Source organism: Drosophila tropicalis, unplaced genomic scaffold, assembly GCF_018151085.1.
Source record: "Drosophila tropicalis isolate 14030-0801.00 unplaced genomic scaffold, ASM1815108v1 contig_23, whole genome shotgun sequence".
NCBI lineage: Eukaryota > Metazoa > Arthropoda > Insecta > Diptera > Drosophilidae > Drosophila > Drosophila tropicalis.
The window spans coordinates 378,622-400,077 of NW_027172679.1; the positions used below are offsets into that span (position 1 = coordinate 378,622).

General features: G+C 36.6%; 1 protein-coding gene across 1 annotated transcript in view; it reads right to left on the minus strand.

Annotated features, from left to right (window-relative positions):
* The window catches only part of Ptp69D (Protein tyrosine phosphatase 69D), a 187,852-nt gene extending 177,689 nt beyond the window's left edge, over positions 1-10,163 (minus strand). The window contains 1 exon segment of the mRNA XM_068283924.1: positions 9,977-10,163. Within this exon segment, the coding sequence (XP_068140025.1) occupies positions 9,977-10,058 (82 nt within the window). The 5' untranslated portion in view covers positions 10,059-10,163.
* Between the last annotated feature and the right edge of the window lie 11,293 nt (positions 10,164-21,456).

Below are 21,456 nucleotides of genomic sequence, written 5' to 3' on the forward strand. Positions count from 1 at the left end.
ACCGCCAAACACAAGGACAAATCAGAAGTCTGTTCTCCTGCCTTCTTACGCTTTCGAGACTCAGTCAGTAGCGTTAAACTACTAAACTGTGACTCGACAGCTTTAAACTCTTGCGAGAGTTTAAGAAAACTGGTGGACAGACTCATCAGGTTATCCTTTGTTTGCCGCATGAAAAGTTCCATTTCATCTTCCACGATACGGCATGACTCACATCCCTTTTTTAGATATAGAAGATCCTTAACCCTGCATGTAAAGCCGGCGCACTTAACATGTACTGTAGTTTTACACAACCAACAGTAAATAAAACTATTCAGGGGTGAGGCGGGCTGCAAACAATTTTTAACCGAACAGACAGGCATTATGAGTTAATTGGATGACCAAACAAATAAAAATGAGATATGTATTGGTATTAAAATATATAACTCACTCTGAGGTCCAGAAATAATAGGAAAGCGAGATATTGAAAGTGCACAAGGGTTAAAAGATAAAGAGAGCACTATAGAGTCTTAATTACAGACACAACAGACTGCAGTAAGAGCGCAAATAACGGCGACGAGTGAAACGAAAACGAAAAAAGTTAAAGAGCGCGAGCGCGGGAGCTAGAAATCACAAAAACAAAAACACTGCAACAAGAACTCACAGAAATTGCAAGACAACAACAAATGAGCGTTGCTTGTGATTTACAAGAAAGAAAAATAAAGTGGGAAAGAGAGAAAGAAAAGAAAAAAAAAACCAACAAAGGTTTTAACAGAATTAAGGTTGTTAAAAACTATTAACACAAACACACAAAAACGCAAACGAGTGATATGGTGCAAGTTAGATTTAATATTATAATTATAATTTTCGATCGCAATGCCGATAAAACAAAATAAAAAAATTATAAAATCAGTTAAAACGCGGGAGCTTAAAAAAAACACGTCCGTCTTCCACGAGAGCGTTGATGTATATGTTCATTCAAACTATATAAAACAAATATCCAGATATTCCACTTGTTTTCGGCAGTGTATTTTTAGATTCATAAGAGGAAGCACTATGAATTCTGACTGAATAATATTTGTCAATGTTGGTTTTAAAAATTAAAAGGATTTTTAAAGTTTTTCGCGCCTTCGAAAATTTAAATGATTTTATTTAATTGATAACGTTAACAAACAGAGCAGTCGACAGAAAAAAAGTTTATGCTAAAAAACAGTTTATTATAAAATAAGTAATTGTGGTAGTTTTTGCGACCTTTGTGTTATTATCTTTAGTTGTTCTCAGGCTTCAGGTCATTTGTTTTAAATAAAAATAAAAAACTGTAGTTTTTAATTTATTTCTTCTTCGAAGACAGGGCAACTACAATAGAATACAAGAACATTTAACAATTTTTATTAACGAAGAAGAAAATAATAAATATTTTAAAGGACAACAATTTTCCGGATAACGTAATCAAGACATTATTCAAAAAACATAAATCCCCCATTGACAAAGCCAAAAATGAAAAAAAACCTATTTATCTGTCACTTATGTACCTAAATTATCAGAAAGACTATCACATTTGGTATGTTATGACACAGATCAAATAAAAATAGCACACAAACCTGACATATACATATACATATTCAACATATACTACATATTCAACAAAACAAAATCTAAGATAGAGATGACAAATAGAAGTAATGTAATATACAAAATTCCATGTAATGAACAAGGAAACATACCGTGCAATAATATACATAGGGACGACCAAACTGAAATTAAAAACTAGGATTTCACAACACAAATCTGACTATAAAATGAGAGATTATTCAGACACACCAAAAACAGCACTAATGACACACTGTACAACTAGTGGCCAAGCACCGATTTTGGAAGAGACAACAATTTTGGATGAAGAGCGGCACTATAACAAAAGGTTTACCATGGAGATGCTACATATCATCAATACTGCCACACGACTTAACTTTAAGACTGATACCGACAACTGCGCTCACATATACAGACATTTACTTGACAAGAATTAGTTCTTAACTCCACGTCGAACGGTGCTGACGTGTTAGATTGTTAAATGTCACATAATTGTTAAATGTTCTTGTATTCTATTGTAGTGGCCCTGAAGACGGTTGCCGCTGCGCAACCGAAATATATCGGAGAAGAAATAAATTAAAAACTAAAGTTTTTTATTTTTATTTAAAGCAAATGACCTGAAGCCTGATAACAACTAATGATAAAATAAGTAAACTTAAACTTAATACGCAATTATAATTTCCTAGACCTGCTGGAGTGGCTTGCGATTTCCAAAATATTATCAGCGATTTCATTGTAGATTATTGTAAGGTAAACAGGGAAGTGGCATAAAGATGAAAAGAGATAAGCTCAGAAAAGTCGTTAAAAGATTAGCAAGGAACATAAAGAATTAAGTGCAGGATGTAGTTAGTAAAACATATCTAAGATGAATAGGAAAAAAGGTAACTAGTAGAAATGACTTCGCCATTGATTAGTTTATGGAGAAAGATAATGCCAAATGTTGCATCTTAAAAATTTATTTAAAGTAGTAATATTTACGATTTGAATATTTTGTACATGAAAGCAAATTTTCTTTGCCAATATGATTTTCACTTCACGTTAGCTCATTTCGGTAATTCAGTATCTTATTGTAAATATTTATTTTTATTTAAGAATTTGTCGTTAATTGAGACAACACGAGTTTCTCGCTCTGAGTGGCGACAAAATGCTGTTTTGAATGACTAAAAAAACGGCAAAGCAAGATTCTTTTATTTGGAGAAAAGGGCTTTAGGTAGTATGTATGACGTCCAGCAAACACCTAATATAAGTCTAGGTACATCAAAAAATAAATAGTTAGGCATGGTGGCATAAGCAAAATGATATGGGCACACTTTTCAAAGCTAAGATCTGGCACAAAGATCCCACAACTTTTGTCGTTGTATGTGTGAACTTGCTTGTTTGCGTATGTTGTTTTACACACACAAAAAGAGAAAAACAAAGCAACGATAAATTTGTTCATGTGTGAACATGTCCCGACAAGGGCACGTTTGCATGACAAATTACATTATATACATACATATGTACACAGATATGTATTTTTGAGAGCTTTAATACTGTTTTAACCTCTCTAAGCATTTGAGAATTCAGAATAGAACAGGCCCGGACTGGCCCACCGGGCAACCGGGCACATGCCCGGTGGGCCCTCAAGGTAGGGGGCCCCTTTTGATGATATTTTATGTAGTAGAGTAGCACTTTTTAGTCACTAGGGCCCTTCGTACGAGGTTCCCAGTAAGAATCATTTTTTACACTTAATAAACTGATGTACGCTGGGGCCCCTGGAATTCAGAAGCCATGTAAACTACTGGAACTTTAGACATCATTTTCAAAAGTGAAGAAATATTGTGTAGCGGAGAACCGAAAAAAATTGATAGGAAAAAATTTTCTGTTCTTATATAGAATAAACAAAAGGCCTGAGCCCCGGACGTTTAGGGGCCCCTTCAGTGTACTATAATTGTATAGTTTTTCCATAGATTTTCCTGCCAAAGCTATATTTTGGCAAGTCTGTGTCATTTTTTCATATTTAAAAAAACTTGAATCAAATTGAAGATAAACGAATTATTAACGCCTTTTCGTTACTTGAAAAACTTTTGACTGGTTGATGAGTGTTAAAATCTAGTAAAATTACGCCTTACGTAGAAACGATCAAACTTGACGTAAAACCTAAACATGTGTACCTTTCATTTGCCTCGGAAATAATTTTTCAAGCATATAGTATATAGGGGGCCCTTCAACTTGTAATATACATATCCTTGCAGACTTTGGTAATAATATTTTTAACCCTTTTTGTCTATATCACATTCTTATGTATATATGTATATATGTCAATAGTATTGACTATAGCTTGTGTTGTATTTTTCCGATTGTATTATAATTTTGGGATAAGACGTTTTACACGCAAAACAATCTTATTATAGTATAGCACCTAATTACATAACGTTTCGATCCGTATGATTATCATACTTCATCTCACCCAAGTTATCAATTTCTTAAATACAAAGTTTAATCCTAATAGATTTTAGGTTAATTCGCATACGCGCCGACGGACATGGCTATATTGATTCAGATCCTCAACATCTCCTTTTGTGCGTTACAAACATCTGAATAAAAATATCCCATCATTCAAAAGTTTAAAAATGATTTTTATACCATACACCCATAGGGTGAAATGGTATATTAAAGTCGCTAAAATGTGTATAACAGGCAAAAGAAAGCTTCTGCGACCCTATAATGTTTATAGCCATGTCCGTCTGTCCGTCCGTCCGTATGAACACGCAGATCTCGGAGGCCATAAGAGCTAGAGCCACCAAATTTGGTATGTATACTCGTGTAGTATGTAAATGTATAGAGTTAATTGGAATTTTGGCCACGCCCCCCAGGAATCACATGAAACTGTTTTTCTCAAAAAGTATAATAGCTAGAGCCATCTAATTTGGTTTGTACACTCATTTAGTTAGCAAGCAGAAATTAATTGTTCAAACTTTTTGCCACGCCCCTTCCGCCCCCGGAGTTTACATAAAACTGATTTTCTTAAAAACTATGACAGCTACCGACATCAAATTCGGTATGTAGACTAGCTAAATAGATGCGCAGATATTGGCTATTTATAAATTTTGCCACGCGCACTTCCGCCCCCGCAAATTAAACAAAACTGATTTTATCAAAAACTAACAAAGCTAAAAACACCAAATTTAGTATGTACACTGGCTTAGTATGCGCGCAGAGTATTAATCTTTTCATATTTTGCCACGCCCACTTCCGCCTCCATAATTAAGAAATAACCGATTTTCTCCTATAGTTTTTTGACTATCGCATTCAAATTCGGCAGACTAATTAATCTTATCTATTTCTACCAAACTACCTAATTTTATTGAAATCGGACTAGAAACATGCAAAATATGCGTATGAACGTATTTTACAATGCGGTCCACAAGGGCAGAATTGGCCGTTGGCTAGTGGCGGCGCTAGAGTGCTCGTGTGTCTGTAGAGTGAGCGCATCACCGTAAAACATTTTTATTAATTTTTCGACATGTTAAACATCAAAAATTAAATTTTTATTTTTCAAAGAATATGATATAAAGATGTGACTAGATTCCGTTTGTTTAACATTAGTTTTTATAATATTTTAATGACTTTTGCGAAATACACCAAAAAGTGCCTGTTCAAAATTATAGTAGTGGCTACAAAGGAGTAAAAAAACAAAAGTTTAATTTAATTCAAAGGTGATTTTTTTATTTATTCTTTCTTAATAATGTATAGTATTTTGTTGTATAGTCTTTTTTCAAATTTCGGCATCGCATCTCCGTGTCATTAACTTGATGAGGTCCTGACAACGCTTCAAGAGAATTTGCAACCATGCTTCCTAAACTTTTTGCCAAAGCTCAGCTTTTTTTATAGATTTGATGTTGCCACAACCCGCTTAACTTCTCCCTATAAGCCCTCGATCAAATTAAGATCTGGGGACTGAGGTGACCATAGCATAACATCGATCTTTTTGGATGCAAACCTATCTTTTGCAAGCTTTCTGGTATGTTTCGGATCGTTATCCTGTTGGAATATCACTTTTGAATTAAATTAAACTGTTTTTTTTTTTACTCCTTTGTAGCCACTACAATAATTTTGAACAGGCACTTTTTGGTGTATTTCGCAAAAGTCATTAAAATATTATAAAAACCAATGTAAAACAAACTGAATCTAGTCATATTCTCATCTTTATTTCGTATTCTTTGAAAAATAAAAAAAAAAAATTAATTTTTAATGTTTAACATGTCGAAAAATTAATTAAAATTTTTTAAGGTGATGCGCTACTATATTTTTCAACACAGCTGTACATATGTACATATATACGAAATATTTGGAAGTGATAGTCTTTAAAATCAATGACACCGGCTAGCATGTACGAAAAAGTGTCCTGCTTTATTATTACCATGCACTCCCATACAAACAAACTCGTGTTGTTTTAACTGATGACTTCATATTTGGCGCCAATTTTTATGTGTAAATATTTACAAGAACATAATCAATTACTGATCTAGGCCAACGTAACATAAAAATGGTAAACCAAATTTGCTTTCATCAGTGTATATGAACATACAAATGTATGCACAAAATATTTATATTTTATATGATGCTAATTTTAAATTGATATACATACCTCACAGGTTTGAATTTGTTTAACTATAAAGTTTATACTTTATGTGCGGAAACCAAATTAGTAGGTTTTTTTTATACCCTTGCAGATGGTATTTTAAAATTGGTCAGATGTTTGTAACGCATGTTTCCGACCCAATTAAGGATATATATTCTTGATCAGCATGAGAAGCTGAGTTGATATAGCCATGTCCGTCTGTCCGTCGGTGCGTATGCGCTTTACTCAGCCATCTTAAGAGCTATCGGGCTGAAATTATTTTTCTGTGCTTTTTATTATCTGGAGCAGATCAAGTATGAAAGTATTTTCAGGATCGGACCACTATATCATATAGCTCTAGAAGAAACATTTTCATAAAAATTGGAGTATCCCCATGAAATTTACTAATATGATAGTATTGGATACTCAGATTACAAAATTTATGTATAAAAACTGATCGGATAAATAGAACACCGCTGCCGGCAGCGCTGCCTTTTTTATATTAAGGTTTGTTGAAACGCTACTGAAGTGATGCTTGTATGACATATACATATTCATAAATATTATATATATATTAACTATAAATTAAAATTTTATAGTTAATTCTATTCTGTATTTTATAGTTTATTCTATAAAATATATGAATATGTATGTATATGTCTTACAAACATTCCTTCAGTAGCAATTTAACAAACCTTGATATATTGTGCATTTTTATGTATTTATATAAATAAATATGTATTGTGTTCTATTTATCCGACCTGATTGAAATTTCGTGATCTGATGTTTTTTATCCAAAACTATCATATACATAAGTTGATTTGCACAGACGGACATGGCTATATCGACTCAGCTTCTCATGCTGATCAATAATATACGTACTTTATGGGGTCGGAATCGTCTCCTTCTGCGCGTTATAAACATCTGACCAATTTTATAACACCCACAAGGGTATAATAAATTACCGACAATTGTTTTCAGTATTCGGAACTACTTCGGAACAACAGAATTGTAGTTCAATATGGAAAACAAAGGTCAATGTATTTATAAACTTTTATTTGATATAATGCCTAAATGTTCGTTTTATTTTTACTGTCCAGTGTTATTGTTGTTTGTATATTCAGCAAAAATCTAAAAAAAAAAAAAATCTTCTATTGTGTTCCGTGGAGTATTTTTTAAAAGCCGATATTTAAACATGCATTTACAAATGGAAACTTCCCAACTAACCAACATGTCTAGATTATTGTAGTAACCATGTTTTGAGTTCGTTTTTGCTCCTTTTCAAAAAATACACCTGTTATTTCCTTTGCGTTCATCAACAACACTAGCGAAATAAAGCTACAGTGGCCAATTTTATACTATACTCAGGTGAAATCTAGGTGCCACAGACTGACATTTCGATCGATTTTGAATCCTCTCAGCGCTGTGCTAGCTAAACGGTCTATTGCAGGGAACTTACAAAGTTTTTCTTAAAAAAATAAACGTCGTTAAACAAGTTCTTTAGTTACTAATGATTCTGTTTTAAGGTATTAAAAGGTTTGATTCTTTTTATACTCTTGCAAAAAGGGTATATTAATTTTTGTCAGAAGTCTGCAACGCTTAGAACGAAGCATCTCCGACCATACAAAGTATATATATTCTTGATCAGCACGACGAGACGAGTTCAAATAGCCATATCCGTCCGTCCGTCTGGATCATCGCAAACTTCTTCTAGACCGTAAGAGCTACAGAGCTGAAATTTTGCACGTGGGCATGTATATACTGGGGTTGTATATCTCGGATTCAGCCGGATCGGACTACTATATCATATAGCTCCCATACAAACCCCAAAGTCACGAACAGTGACTTTTCTGAATAACTTCCTTTTTTTCTGTGCTATTATCGTGAAACTTAAGTTTATTACGCCTATAAACTACTGCGCCAAATTTGATCAAGATCGGGCGACTATATCATATAGCTCCAATAGGAACGATCGGTCGAAAACAGTGACTTTTGTAAAAAAAACTTCGTTACTTTTAACGCGATTGCTTTCAAATTAAACATTTCTTAATTTAATATATCTGTTAATGACTGTGCAGAATTTGATCAAGTTCGGGTGACTATATCGTATAGCTCCCATAGGAACGATCGGTGGAAAACAGTGACTATTATCAATATCTTCGTTATTTCCCATGATTGTTGGCCATTCTTTCGCAAACATAAGCCTATTTAGATAAAACGTTCTTCCACATTGATAGCTAATAGGTAAGGAAAGAGTTACCAAAAATGTTGCAAGGGTATACAAACTATGACGCGGTCGAAGTTAGCCCCGGCCCTCTGGTTTATGTTTAATTTTACGTTTTGGCAAATCACCAAAAATTTTATCAGGCATTAATCCACTGGCAACAACATGGTTGCCACATAGTCCATAGTTCGAAAAGTAAAATCTAAATCATTGCGAATTGCAAACAATTATTGGACACACTGTACATCTAGTAAGTATGTCAAACAAATCTTTGCCCAAGCGAAGTTGGTACTGAAATTTGTATTCACCATGGTATTTCATGTATTTTGAAACAATTTTTTGCTTAATATTATAAACAAATATATACATATGTACATATGTATATGTTGTGCTCAGTAAAAAAATCGATTTTTTCTTATCTTAATCTTCTTTATCTTAAAGTACCGTTTCTGAAGAATGTTATTCCAAATTTTTGTAGCGATTCAACCAATAGAATCAAAGTTATAGCGCCTTCATTTTTGCTTATAGAGGCGCGCGCTCGCCCGATTATCTCGGAATCATATTTTTCAAAAAGTGAAAAGAAGTTTTTAACTGATTTCAAAATTTTTTTTAATTTTTCGTAATAAGTTGGTGTGTACTTGAACGAAGCATTTCTGCAAATTATTTTTTATAATGTTATGAATTTTTTAACACATTTCATAACGAAAAAAGTGCACTTTTTAGAGTGCATTTCAAAAAAAAAAAAAAAAAAAATGATTTTGTTTTTTTGGTTGAGCTGCTGGACTAGCATCGTGGTCACGGGAAGCCTCGGAAAAAGCGTTTTGCAGAAATTGTTGTAACTTTTATAATTGATAACATTATATTATTTTGTCATTATTTTGTTTTTGAATATCAGACATTGCACTACGCAAACCCTGTAAAAAATTTTTAATTAAAATTATTTCTTCATGCCTTTACAAAACTAAATCCAACAATCTCATTGCCAGCAAATCGCAGCTCAGTACATCTAATAAGATTCGGGTTTACAAGTCCATTCTAAAGCCCATATGGACCTACGGCATCCAGCCGTAAATTTTAGTACCAACTCTGCTTGTGCAAAGAATGGTTTGACATATTGTATGTTCATGTACATATGCCTGTTTGTTACGAACATTCCTGAGAACATATGTAAGTATGTACATAGATATATATGTATGTATGTATGTACGTGTGTACTACAATACCGACAATAAACATTATTGATAAGTAATATCTAAGCAAAAATGTATTGAAAGAAGTGTGAAATACATTTGTATATTTTTCATCTATTAACTTAAACAGAAGTATCCGTATGCAGCAGACCTCTTTTCTATTCCACCCTTGGGCGTTACCATTTTAAGCAGAATGTACATTGTATGTATGTATACTTATTTATGTGTGTATATACATACATACGAATGTTTGATTTGCGGTCTAACATTAATAAGACATTACGTACCAATACTTATAAAGAAATGTTTGTGAACTTTTATTTGAATACAATTCACATACTCTATTAGGTAGTCGCAGATTAATAATTACTGTTTTAAATGTGAATGGTATACCTTGTTCCGAATGTCCAAGAACGCATATAGTGCTCAAAATTACGTTTGTTAATACTGCAAAGCGCTTGCCATATAACGCCATGGTTCTAAGTATGAATTTATATGCACACAAAAAAAAAACAAATAATTGGACTTTCTTATCAAGCACAGGATATTTCTTTATTTATAAACCACATATCAAAAAGTAGCAACACAACTACCTCAGTAATTTCGACGCCGATAACAAATAGTTATCGGTGAAGTAGCAAAGCAGTCCAACTAGTTCCTCGAATGATTTTTCAGATTTATTTTTTTGGATAATAATATGTTCTCACCAAGCACATTTTTCTGGCAAAGGTATGGCGTCTGATATTATCAGTGGATATGAAACAACTATTTCCACTAGCACCAGTCATTAATCTTGGTGATTTAAGAATTAGGCCCACACAATCCGTCTGCGGGGAACGGTTGGGATAAACGATGGAAGTGAAAAGATTCCCACTGGCACCATATCTTAACAGCTGCCACAGTGAAATTTTTTACAAAGTGTTGAAGTCACTGTCAAGCGTGGAAGAGTGGCGTTGAGTAAATGTCTAAAAAATTAATTCTCTTGCTTGCACTATATTAAATTATGACTAGTTTTTAAGGTTTGGAAAAACTGCCATCAGACCAAAGCTGGAAAAAGCTGCGTCTGCTTTCGGCTTAGGCAGTGCTTCTGAGGTGGTAATTGCTCCGACACTAAGTTGTTAACCTATTTAAAAATTTCTTGTTTTTGGGAACACCACCACCAAAAATAGTTTTGTTTATTTATTTATTTTATTTACGTCAACTAACACAGCAGTCGACGAAAAAGCTTAAGCTAAAGACAGATAGTAATTAAATGAAGAAGGTAGCTTAGCTTTATACACAACTGAACATCCCCGACCCGGTGGAGGTGTTTTATTTGCACAAGGTGCCAGCTATGCCCCGATTCACAGCCAAAGATGTGGAGAGATAAGGTGAGAAAGGTTGTTAAAAGATTGACAAAGAACACGAAAAGGTTTGTGAAGAGAGTAGTTTGTCAGACATCTACTAAGGTGAATAGGAAAAAAGTTTCTGGTCCGACGTGAGGGAACACAAATATATAGCGTATCTAGTAAATTGGTAGAAATGACTTCGCCGTTGACTAGTTTATGGAGAAAGAGAATGCCAAAAACAAGCCTACGGTTATAAAGTGAACGAAGATTAATAAGAAGGAGTCTGTCAGAATAAGAAGGTAGGCGAAGACCCGGGTCCCAATTTAGACCGCGTAGCCCAAACTTAAGGAATTGCTTTTGTACCGATTCAATACTACGCTGGTGAACATCATATTGCGGGTTCCACACTGGCGAGCAATATTCTAGAGTAGGGCGAACTAACGAAGTGTATAAAACCTTTGTTACATAGGGATCATCAAATTCTTTGGCCCAACGTTTTATGAAGCCGAGAAGGTTGCTTGCTCTATTGAACATTAAATGAAAGTTTAGGGTCAAACATAACGCCTAAGTCTTTGAATGATGGTACACAATCTAACAGAACAGACTTAATAGAGTAATGAGCTAGGAGCGGAGACAAACGACTGAACGTCATAAAAGAACACTTAGAGGCATTAAGGTGTAATTTATTAACGTGGCACCAATCACAGAACGCATCCAGATCTGATTGCAAGTACTGTTGGAAAGAAGGATCATTATAGGAATAACAAATCTTGACGTCATCCGCAAACATGAGCACGCGTGAATGAGCCAAGGCCAAAGGCAAATCATTTATAAACAATGTAAATAATAGTGTGCCCAGATGACTGCCTTGGGGTACTCCTGACGTAACTCGAACAGTTTTAGATATCGAGGAACGAAAAGACACCTTTTGGGTTCTGCCAATAAGATACGACTTTAACCAATCCAATAGTTTTGGTGAAAAACTCATGATGTTAAGTATCGCGAGAAGCAAAGAATGATCAACCGTATCAAAAGCCTTACTGAAGTCAGTATAAATAACATCATTTTGACACTTTTTACGGAAGCCATGGTGTACAAGGGTAGTCAATTCTAAAAGGTTGGTAAGCGACGAACGACCTTTCATGAAGCCATGCTGACAAGGAGAAATAGTGGATCTGGATAGATGTTGAAGGGAAGACGTAATAATTTTCTCAAACAGTTTAGGTATTGCCGAAAGTTTGGCAATGCCACGGTAGTTAGAAACATCCGTATTGCTACCCTTTTTAAAAAGCGGAATAATAAAAGACTCCTTCCAAATATCAGGAAAGCTACAATCTCACTCGATATAAAGAATAACCGAGATAAAGGCTTAGATAGGGAAATCGAACACATTTTAAGGATGCAACTAGGTATATTATCAGGCCCGGGAACGAAGGAAGACTTCATAGATGACAAGCTAGAGATAATACAGTCTTCAGTAATACTGGGGAAAAAACATACAATTTAAATGTGGGATTGAAAAGGGATAGGGTGTGGGATCCGAAACAGTAGTAGAATATGTCGACTGAAAAGATTTAGCAAACAGATCTGCAATATCTGAATCATTATTAGCAGTCTGGTCGTTAAGTCTGAAGGTGGAAGGTAGTGCATTAGAGCGTCTTTTGGAATTGACAAAGTTGTAAAATCTTTTGGGGTTCTTATAAAATTCAACCTTACAGCGAACGAGATAATTGTTGTAGCATTGAGTATTTAAAAGACAAAATTGAGATTTGGCTATACAATAATTTGCATAGTCAAGTCGCGAACCAGTTTTTTTAAATCTTTTAAAATATCTCGATTTAATGTTACGAAGATTAGAAAACATACGTGTGAACCAGACTGGCGAGCTGAAGACGGTAGAGACATTCACATAAGGAACGCATTTATCAATTAGAGAATTAAGAGCAGAGTAGAAAAACTTCACTGCACAATCTATATCGCAGCACTCAAATAGAAACGACCAATCAAAAGAGAAAATAAGGCTGTTAAGAAGATTGAAATTTGTTTTACGAAAACATCTACGACGAGAATTTGAGATGTTTTTAAATAAATTAGTAACGGAATTGTAAGAAATAGTAACTTCAATGGTAGGGTGATAAGGATTTTCAGGTTTCACTAGTGGTTGTGTTTGCTATACAGCACTAACAGTGGGATCAGAGACAAAAACAAGATCAAGGATTCTTTTAGAAGAGTTAAGGAAAGAATTCAACTGATATAGTGGACATTCATGTATGCTATCAAGAAAAACATGTTGAGATGAAGGAATTAAGAAAGATAGATTATCATCAACAAGCCAAGAAATATTAGGCAAGTTAAAATCACCTAAAACTATAAGAAAATCACGATCTTTAAGACGACCAAAAATAGTTCGTAAAGCATCAGCATGGTGCACGTCGATCACGATATCAGAAGCTGGAGGAATATATGAACAAGAGGTATATAGGATAAAGTTAGAACATGTAACTTCGACGCAAATAAACTCAACACAGTTGACAGCAATGAGTACTCCACAGCCACGACGACCAACACGATCAAGCCTATAAGAAATAAAGTTATTAGAAAGAATTTCATTATCCAAAACAGAGGAGTTAAGGCAAGTTTCAGAGAAAGCTAATATGTCAGCCGAAAAGGTTTGGCTCTCACAGAACAGGTTCGAGAGCTTGGTAAGAAGTCCTCTTACATTTTGATAATGAATGCAAAGACTGGACATTATTAGTTTTTTGAAGCAGAAGATAAATTAGGAAGGTGGACAGGCAACGGACGAGAGCGCTTATTGGGCGCAAACTCGTGTACAACTAGGCCCTTTGGCCAAAAATTAGGGTCAACCATAGCTGAGAAGTACTCATTTGGTACTGTAATTTTAAAAGAGGAGATTTCGCAAAGCCTAGAAAACTTAAACTTTTGAATTAAAACCTTAGCAGGGCAAATATTACCAATGTAAGCTGCCACAGACGACTCAGAAGTATCTGGAGCAAGCCTAGATATAAATAATTGTTTGCGATGAGGCACTACAGTTAGTGGAGGCGGAGGAGCATTGGGATCCGCAAGTGATTGAGAGCCAGCATGATCCTGTGATTGATCAGAGTTCCCGTGAGGGATAGATTGAGGTACACCAGGGCTTGTAATGGGTACTTCAATCTGAAAAGAAGACATAAAGAGGGACACGAAGATGGTGTAGGCGAAAGTAAAATTGGAGAGGAAGTAATAGAGAGAGCTGGCGACTGCTTAAGAGGCAACTCAAGGGTGCATTTCTTGTGCAATTTCTCAGAAAGTGGAACAAACTTGAATTGCGACAATAATTGAACGCTAGAGTCACACTCGTTTGACAGCTGTTTGGCCAGTTTGTTTAAAGAAAGAAACTTTAAACGAAGATCCCTATACATACGGCTAAAATCAAGCTGCTGGCTGGCACAAGATGGGCTAGTCCAGCGCATTAAGCCAAGCTCAGGTTAGACACAGACAAACCAGAAAATATGTCGTAGTCGCGGCCATTGAGGCAAGCACATTTTAAGTGAATAAGATTATCGCAGAGCCAACAAGATATTTCTCTATACTGATCATCAAAACGATCAGAATATTTGCAATTAGGTAGACGACAAGCCATTGAAAAGGCGAAACAAAGGCAAAAAAAAAAAAAAATAATATATATATAAGAATATATAGAAGAATTAAATTCACAGCACAAAGATAATTATTGATAAAAAATCAATAATTACAAATAAAAAAATGAAGCAAGTAAGTCGACTCGTCGACTTGGGTATACCATACACCTTGTGAAACAAATATTTCAAATTTCGAAGACCAAATGTACATATGTCTATTAAATTGTTTTTACATATCTTATACTATGTGCTATCTCGCTCACTCTACAAACACACGAGCACTCTAGCGCCGCTACTAGCCAACGTCCAATTCTGGACTTGTGGACCGCGTAGTAAAATACGTTCATACGCATATTTTGCATGTTTCTAGTCCGATTTCAATCAAATTTGGTAGTTTGGTAGAAATAGATAAGATAAATTAGTCTGCCAAATTTAAATGCGATAGTCAAAAAACTAAAGGAGGAAATCGTTTTTTTCTAAATTATGGAGGCGGAAGTGGGCGTGGCAAAATGTGAAAATATCTAAATTCTCTGCGCATACTATGCCAGTATACATACTAAATTTGGTGACTTTAGCTTTGTTAGTTTTTGATAAAATCAGTTTTGTTTAATTTACGGGGGGCGGAAGTGGGCGTGGCAAAATGTTTAAATAGCCAATATCTGCGCGTCTATTAAGCTAGTCTACATACTAAATTTGATGTCGGTAGCTATCATAGTTTTTAAGGAAATCACTTTTATGTAAATTCCGGGGGCGGAAGGGGGCGTGGCAAAAAGTTTAAACAATTAGTTTCTGCGCGCTAACTAACCAAGCATATAAACCAAATTTGATGTCTCTAGCTATTATACTTTTTAAGAAAATCAGTTTTGTGTGATTCCTGGGGGCGTTAGGGGGCGTGGCAAAAAGTTTGAACAGTTAATTTCTGCGCACTAACTAATCGGGTATACAAACTAAATTTGATGTCTCTAGCTGTCATACTTTTTAAGAAAAACAGTTTTATGTGATTCCTGGGGGCGTAAGGGGGCGTGGCCGAAATTCCAATTAATGCTGAACATGTGCATACTACACGAGTATACATACCAAATTTGGTGGCTCTAGCTCTTATAGTCTCCGAGATCTGCGTGTTCATACAGACGGACGGACGGACGGACGGACGGACGGACGGACGGACGGACGGACGGACGGACGGACGGACGGACGGACGGACGGACGGACGGACGGACAGACGGACATGGCTAGATCGACTCGGCTGTTGATCCTGATCAAGAATATATATACTTTATAGGGTCGGAGAAGCTTTCTTCTGCCTGTTACATACATTTTGGCGACTTTAATATACCATTTCACCCTATGGGTGTATGGTATAATGAAGCAAGTAAGTCGACTCGTCGACTTGGGTATACCATACACCTGGTGAAACAAATATTTCAAATTTCGAAGACCAAATGTATGTCTATTAAATTGTTTTTACATTTCTTATACTATGTGCTATCTCGCTCACTCTACAAACACACGAGCACTCTAGCGCCGCTACTAGCCAACGTCCAATTCTGGCCTTGTGGACCGCGTAGTAAAATACGTTCATACTCATATTTTGCATGTTTCTAGTCCGATTTCATTAAAATTTGGTAGTTTGATAGAAATAGATAAGAAGTCTGCCGAATTGGAATGCGATAGTCAAAAAAATACAGGAGGAAATCGGTTTTTTCTAAATTATGGAGGTGGAAGTGGGCGTGGCAAAATGTGAAAATATCTAAATTCTCTGCGCATACTATGCCAGTATACATACTAAATTTGGTGACTTTAGCTTTGTTAGTTTTTGATAAAATCAGTTTTGTTTAATTTACGGGGGCGGAAGTGGGCGTGGCAAAATGTTTAAATAGCCAATATCTGCGCGTCTATTAAGCTAGTCTACATACTAAATTTGATGTCGGTAGCTATCAAAGTTTTTAAGGAAATCACTTTTATGTAAATTCCGGGGGCGGAAGGGGGCGTGGCAAAAAGTTTAAACAATTAGTTTCTGCGCGCTAAGTAACCGAGCATATAAACCAAATTTGATGTCTCTAGCTATTATACTTTTTAAGAAAAACAGTTTTGTGTGATTCCTGGGGGCGTAAGGGGGCGTGGCAAAAAGTTTGAACAGTTAATTTCTGCGCACTAACTAATCGGGTATACACACTAAATTTGATGTCTCTAGCTGTCATACTTTTTAAGAAAAACAGTTTTATGTGATTCCTGGGGGCGTAAGGGGGCGTGGCCGAAATTCCAATTAATGCTGAACATGTGCATACTACACGAGTATACATACCAAATTTGGTGGCTCTAGCTCTTATAGTCTCCGAGATCTGCGTGTTCATACAGACGGACGGACGGACAGACGGACATGGCTAGATCGACTCTGCTGTTGATCCTGATCAAGAATATATATACTTTATAGGGTCGGAGAAGCTTCCTTCTGGCTGTTACATACATTTTGGCGACTTTAATATACCATTTCACCCTATGGTTGTATGGTATAACAAAGAGACAGCTACAGTGCACAGCACAACAGAGAGTGCAAGAACAGTTATAAGCCGAGCTTTGAGAGGCGGCCTTACAAAAGTGATTACGCGGTAGAGAAGCTGAGCACAAGCACAAAGCAGAGAGAACAACAAAGCCACTAGCACTGATGGTATGATGGGGGCGATGAGGGGAGAAACTGCAGAAGCAATGACGAAAGAAAAAAATAAAATAAATATGTAAATGCACCAAACACTAATCACGAAAAAGAAAAACTATTTAAACTGATTAATTTGGCGAATTATGGAAATAAAACACAAGGGAGTCAAGCGAACAACACCAGCGAAAGCGTAAACAAACTAAGCACAATTAAAAATTGAGAAAAAACAATAAATTTTAATAAAAACTCAGGAGCTATGCAAAAACACGACCGTCACGTCAGAGAGCAGAAAGCTTATGAGTTTAGAGCCAGTAGACACAGAACTATCCAGTCCAAGCAATGGGTGAGCAGCCATTATCAGGGATATGGTGTATGAGATGTGGGAGCTGAACAATGGAAACCAGGAAATGAAGCAACTACTGCTCGAGAATATGAAGCAGCAGCTCGAACAAAATTCAATGCCATTTTTGAGAGATTTGTGGCAAAGTGGAATAATAATTATTATTATACCATACACCCATAGGGTGAAATGGTATATTAAAGTCGCCAAAATGTATGTAACAGCCAGAAGGAAGCTTCTCCGACCCTATAAAGTATATATATTCTTGATCAGGATCAACAGCCGAGTCGATCTAGCCATGTCCGTCTGTCCGTCCGTCCGTCCGTCTGTATGAACACGCAGATCTCGGAGACTATAAGAGCTAGAGCCACCAAATTTGGTATGTATACTCGTGTAGTATGCACATGTTCAGCATTAATTGGAATTTCGGCCACGCCCCCTTACGCCCCCAGGAATCACATAAAACTGTTTTTCTTAAAAAGTATGACAGCTAGAGACATCAAATTTAGTGTGTATACCCGATTAGTTAGTGCGCAGAAATTAACTGTTCAAACTTTTTGCCACGCCCCCTTACGCCCCCAGGAATCACACAAAACTATTTTTCTTAAAAAGTATAATAGCTAGAGACATCAAATTTGGTTTATATGCTCGGTTAGTTAGCGCGCAGAAACTAATTGTTTAAACTTTTTGCCACGCCCCCTTCCGCCCCCGGAATTTACATAAAAGTGATTTCCTTAAAAACTTTGATAGCTACCGACATCAAATTTAGTATGTAGACTAGCTTAATAGACGCGCAGATATTGGTTATTTAAACATTTTGCCACGCCTACTTCCGCCCCCGTAAATTAAACAAAACTGATTTTATCAAAAACTAACAAAGCTAAAGTCACCAAATTTAGTATGTATACTGGCATAGTATGCGCAGAGAATTTAGATATTTTCACATTTTGCCACGCCCACTTCCACCTCCATAATTTAGAAAAAACCGATTTCCTCCTGTATTTTTTTGACTATCGCATTCCAATTCGGCAGACTAATTATTCTTATCTATTTCTATCAAACTACCAAATTTTAATGAAATCGGACTAGAAACATGCAAAATATGAGTATGAACGTATTTTACTACGCGGTCCACAAGGCCAGAATTGGACGTTGGCTAGTAGCGGCGCTAGAGTGCTCGTGTGTTTGTAGAGTGAGCGAGATAGCACATAGTATAAGAAATGTAAAAACAATTTAATAGACATACATTTGGTCTTCGAAATTTGAAATATTTGTTTCACCAGGTGTATGGTATACCCAAGTCGACGAGTCGACTTACTTGCTTCATTAGTATAGCATATGGTAAAACTAACAACATATAGCTTAGACTATAACCACATCCCTACACTAGCCTGGGTTCCTTGTTGTTCAGTTGCGTTTATGATCATCCCACTTAGACAACTCATCTACCCAGGACAGTATAATTTTGATTTATTGATAATTGTTGGGATATGCACCTTAAACCAAAGCGAATGCGATGGATACCCATTCAACCGCCGCCGTGTGCAGATGTATTTTTTAATGCACTCCGCAAAATTTAGTGTAAAAATTTAAAAAAAAGATCGCGTTCGCAAAAATTGTGTAGGGCTCTCAGTCGCCTCAGAGACACCTATTTACAATCATATTGCTATTAGTTTGTTCTTATAGCAATAAATACTAAGTTGCAACAACAAAGTGCGTAATTTTTTTGGAGAAGCCATATCCACCAATTCGGGACCAAGCTCTCTCGATCCCCACCAGCAACAGCTACAAGAACTAATTGTACAACAACAACGTGAGCATCGACTCTCGGACCAATGCAACAACGCATACTTTTCGGTGGTGTCGCCGACCCCACTGAGTTCTACCGCAAGCAATAACACCGAAAGTGCAAGCCACTCAGCAATCAACAGCAATTTACCGTGGAGAGAGCAGTGCTTCTCCATCAATATCGATAACTGGGTCACCGATTGCACCGACCAGCACCGTCAGCTCGCTGACAGCAACTACTGCAACGTCTGCCGAAGTATTGACCTGCCTCAAGCCGTCAACGAAAAGTCGCGCAGAGTCAGCCACAAGAATAAACCCAACGCCTTCTGTCCAAACTGGAATGGATAGATATATTAAAATAACTAAACGGAAGCTAAGCCCGCTAAAGAAAAAAAAAGTGGCAGTACGCCGAAAATAACCAAACAAAATGAACGAGTAGCACTCCTAAGCGGGAATCGTTTTAAAATTCTTGCCGATCAGCAAGACGATCAAGCTGGCGCTGTAGATAAAGTTAAATCGGCTAGACCACCCCCTTTATACATCCGTGGAGCCAACTGCAGCGACCTGATTTCGAAGCTAGTAGAAATAGTAGGGGCAAATAACTTTGTTGTAACCCCTCTAAATATACCCATAAAAGAAATTAAATGTCAAACCCAACTGAGGACAATTTCCGCATCATCGAAAAGTACCTCCGTAGTGCTAACATCAACTTCTACACCTACCAACTAAAAAGCAGTAAAGGGCTCCAGGTTGTGTTAAAGGGGATTGAGCCATCGCCCCAACTCAAGAAATAGCAGACGCATTGGCCGAAAAAAACTTTGCGGTTAAGTCTGTTGTCAACATCATCAACAGGAACAAAGTCGCACAGCCGCTCTTTAAAATTGAGCTCCAACCAGATGCAAAGCGGTCGAAGCCAAATGAAGTGCACCCAATTTTCAACCTTCAGCTCCAATTGCACAGAAGAATCACCCTAGAGCAGCCCCATAAGAGATACAAACCAGCGCAGTGTAAAAACTGCCAGGAATACAACCACACCTCTAACAATTGCAATGTTAGATCAGTGTGTGTTGCTTGCGGCGAACATCATAAAGATGGCATTTGCACCAAGGACAGAAACAACGTCGCACTAAGACTATGCAGTAACTGTGGAGGGAACCACACGGCCAACTACAGAGGATGTCCTGTCTTCAAAGATCTTAAATCACACCTTAACGGGCGCAAACCCCCAGCTGGACCAATAATCACCGTCAACGCCTCTAAAACTACACCGGAGGTATTCTTCGCCAAGGCTGTTAGATCATCTAACATGCCTGCCACATACAGTCCTAGTGTATCCTTATAGTGTTCTCCGAACTGCACAGACGGAGCCCGCGAAAGAGAACCCGTCACTCCACTATCTACAGAATCCGCAACGCAAGCGCACCAAAACTTGGCCAGCAAACTCCAAGTGGCTTAGAGGCCCTATTGATCTCACTGAATCAATATTTTAAATTGTCAGCACAATTAGACATATTAAATTTCACCGATAATCAACAAGCGCGAATATATGGTAGTCGACTGTCTCAATTGCCGCAGACTTTATCTCAATATGACAACCATCTAAATAAAGAAAACAGATATATGAATATTTTAATGAGTTTATATTGTTAATTACTCACCAATCACACTAACACTGGGGAAACCTAAGAGCTTCAAATTCTCGTACGCAATGACCGATTTTCTCGGATGTGAGGTAGTTCGGAGTGAAATTTTGCAGACCAGTTCGGTGCAATGCCAAATATCCGATCCGAGAGTGCAAAACGCAATGGCTATTCGTTTCTCTAGGGTATCTTTTTTCGCACCGTCTCCAGTCTGCCCACCAGCATCCAGAAACTTTCTTTAAAGAAATCTTCGTCGTTTTATGGAACATCTTTCTCCCAAAATATACCAAATCTTTTTTGAAATATATTAACATATTTATATAAACAATTACAAGGAGCGTTACATTTTTAAATATTTTAATTGGTGCACTCACAGCCATCCAAATGCTCTTGGAAATCCGTATTCCCATAGCAACACACAAGTCATCGACATCATCCAGCTCGGTTTGTCAATGTTGTGATTTTGTTGTTGAGATACAG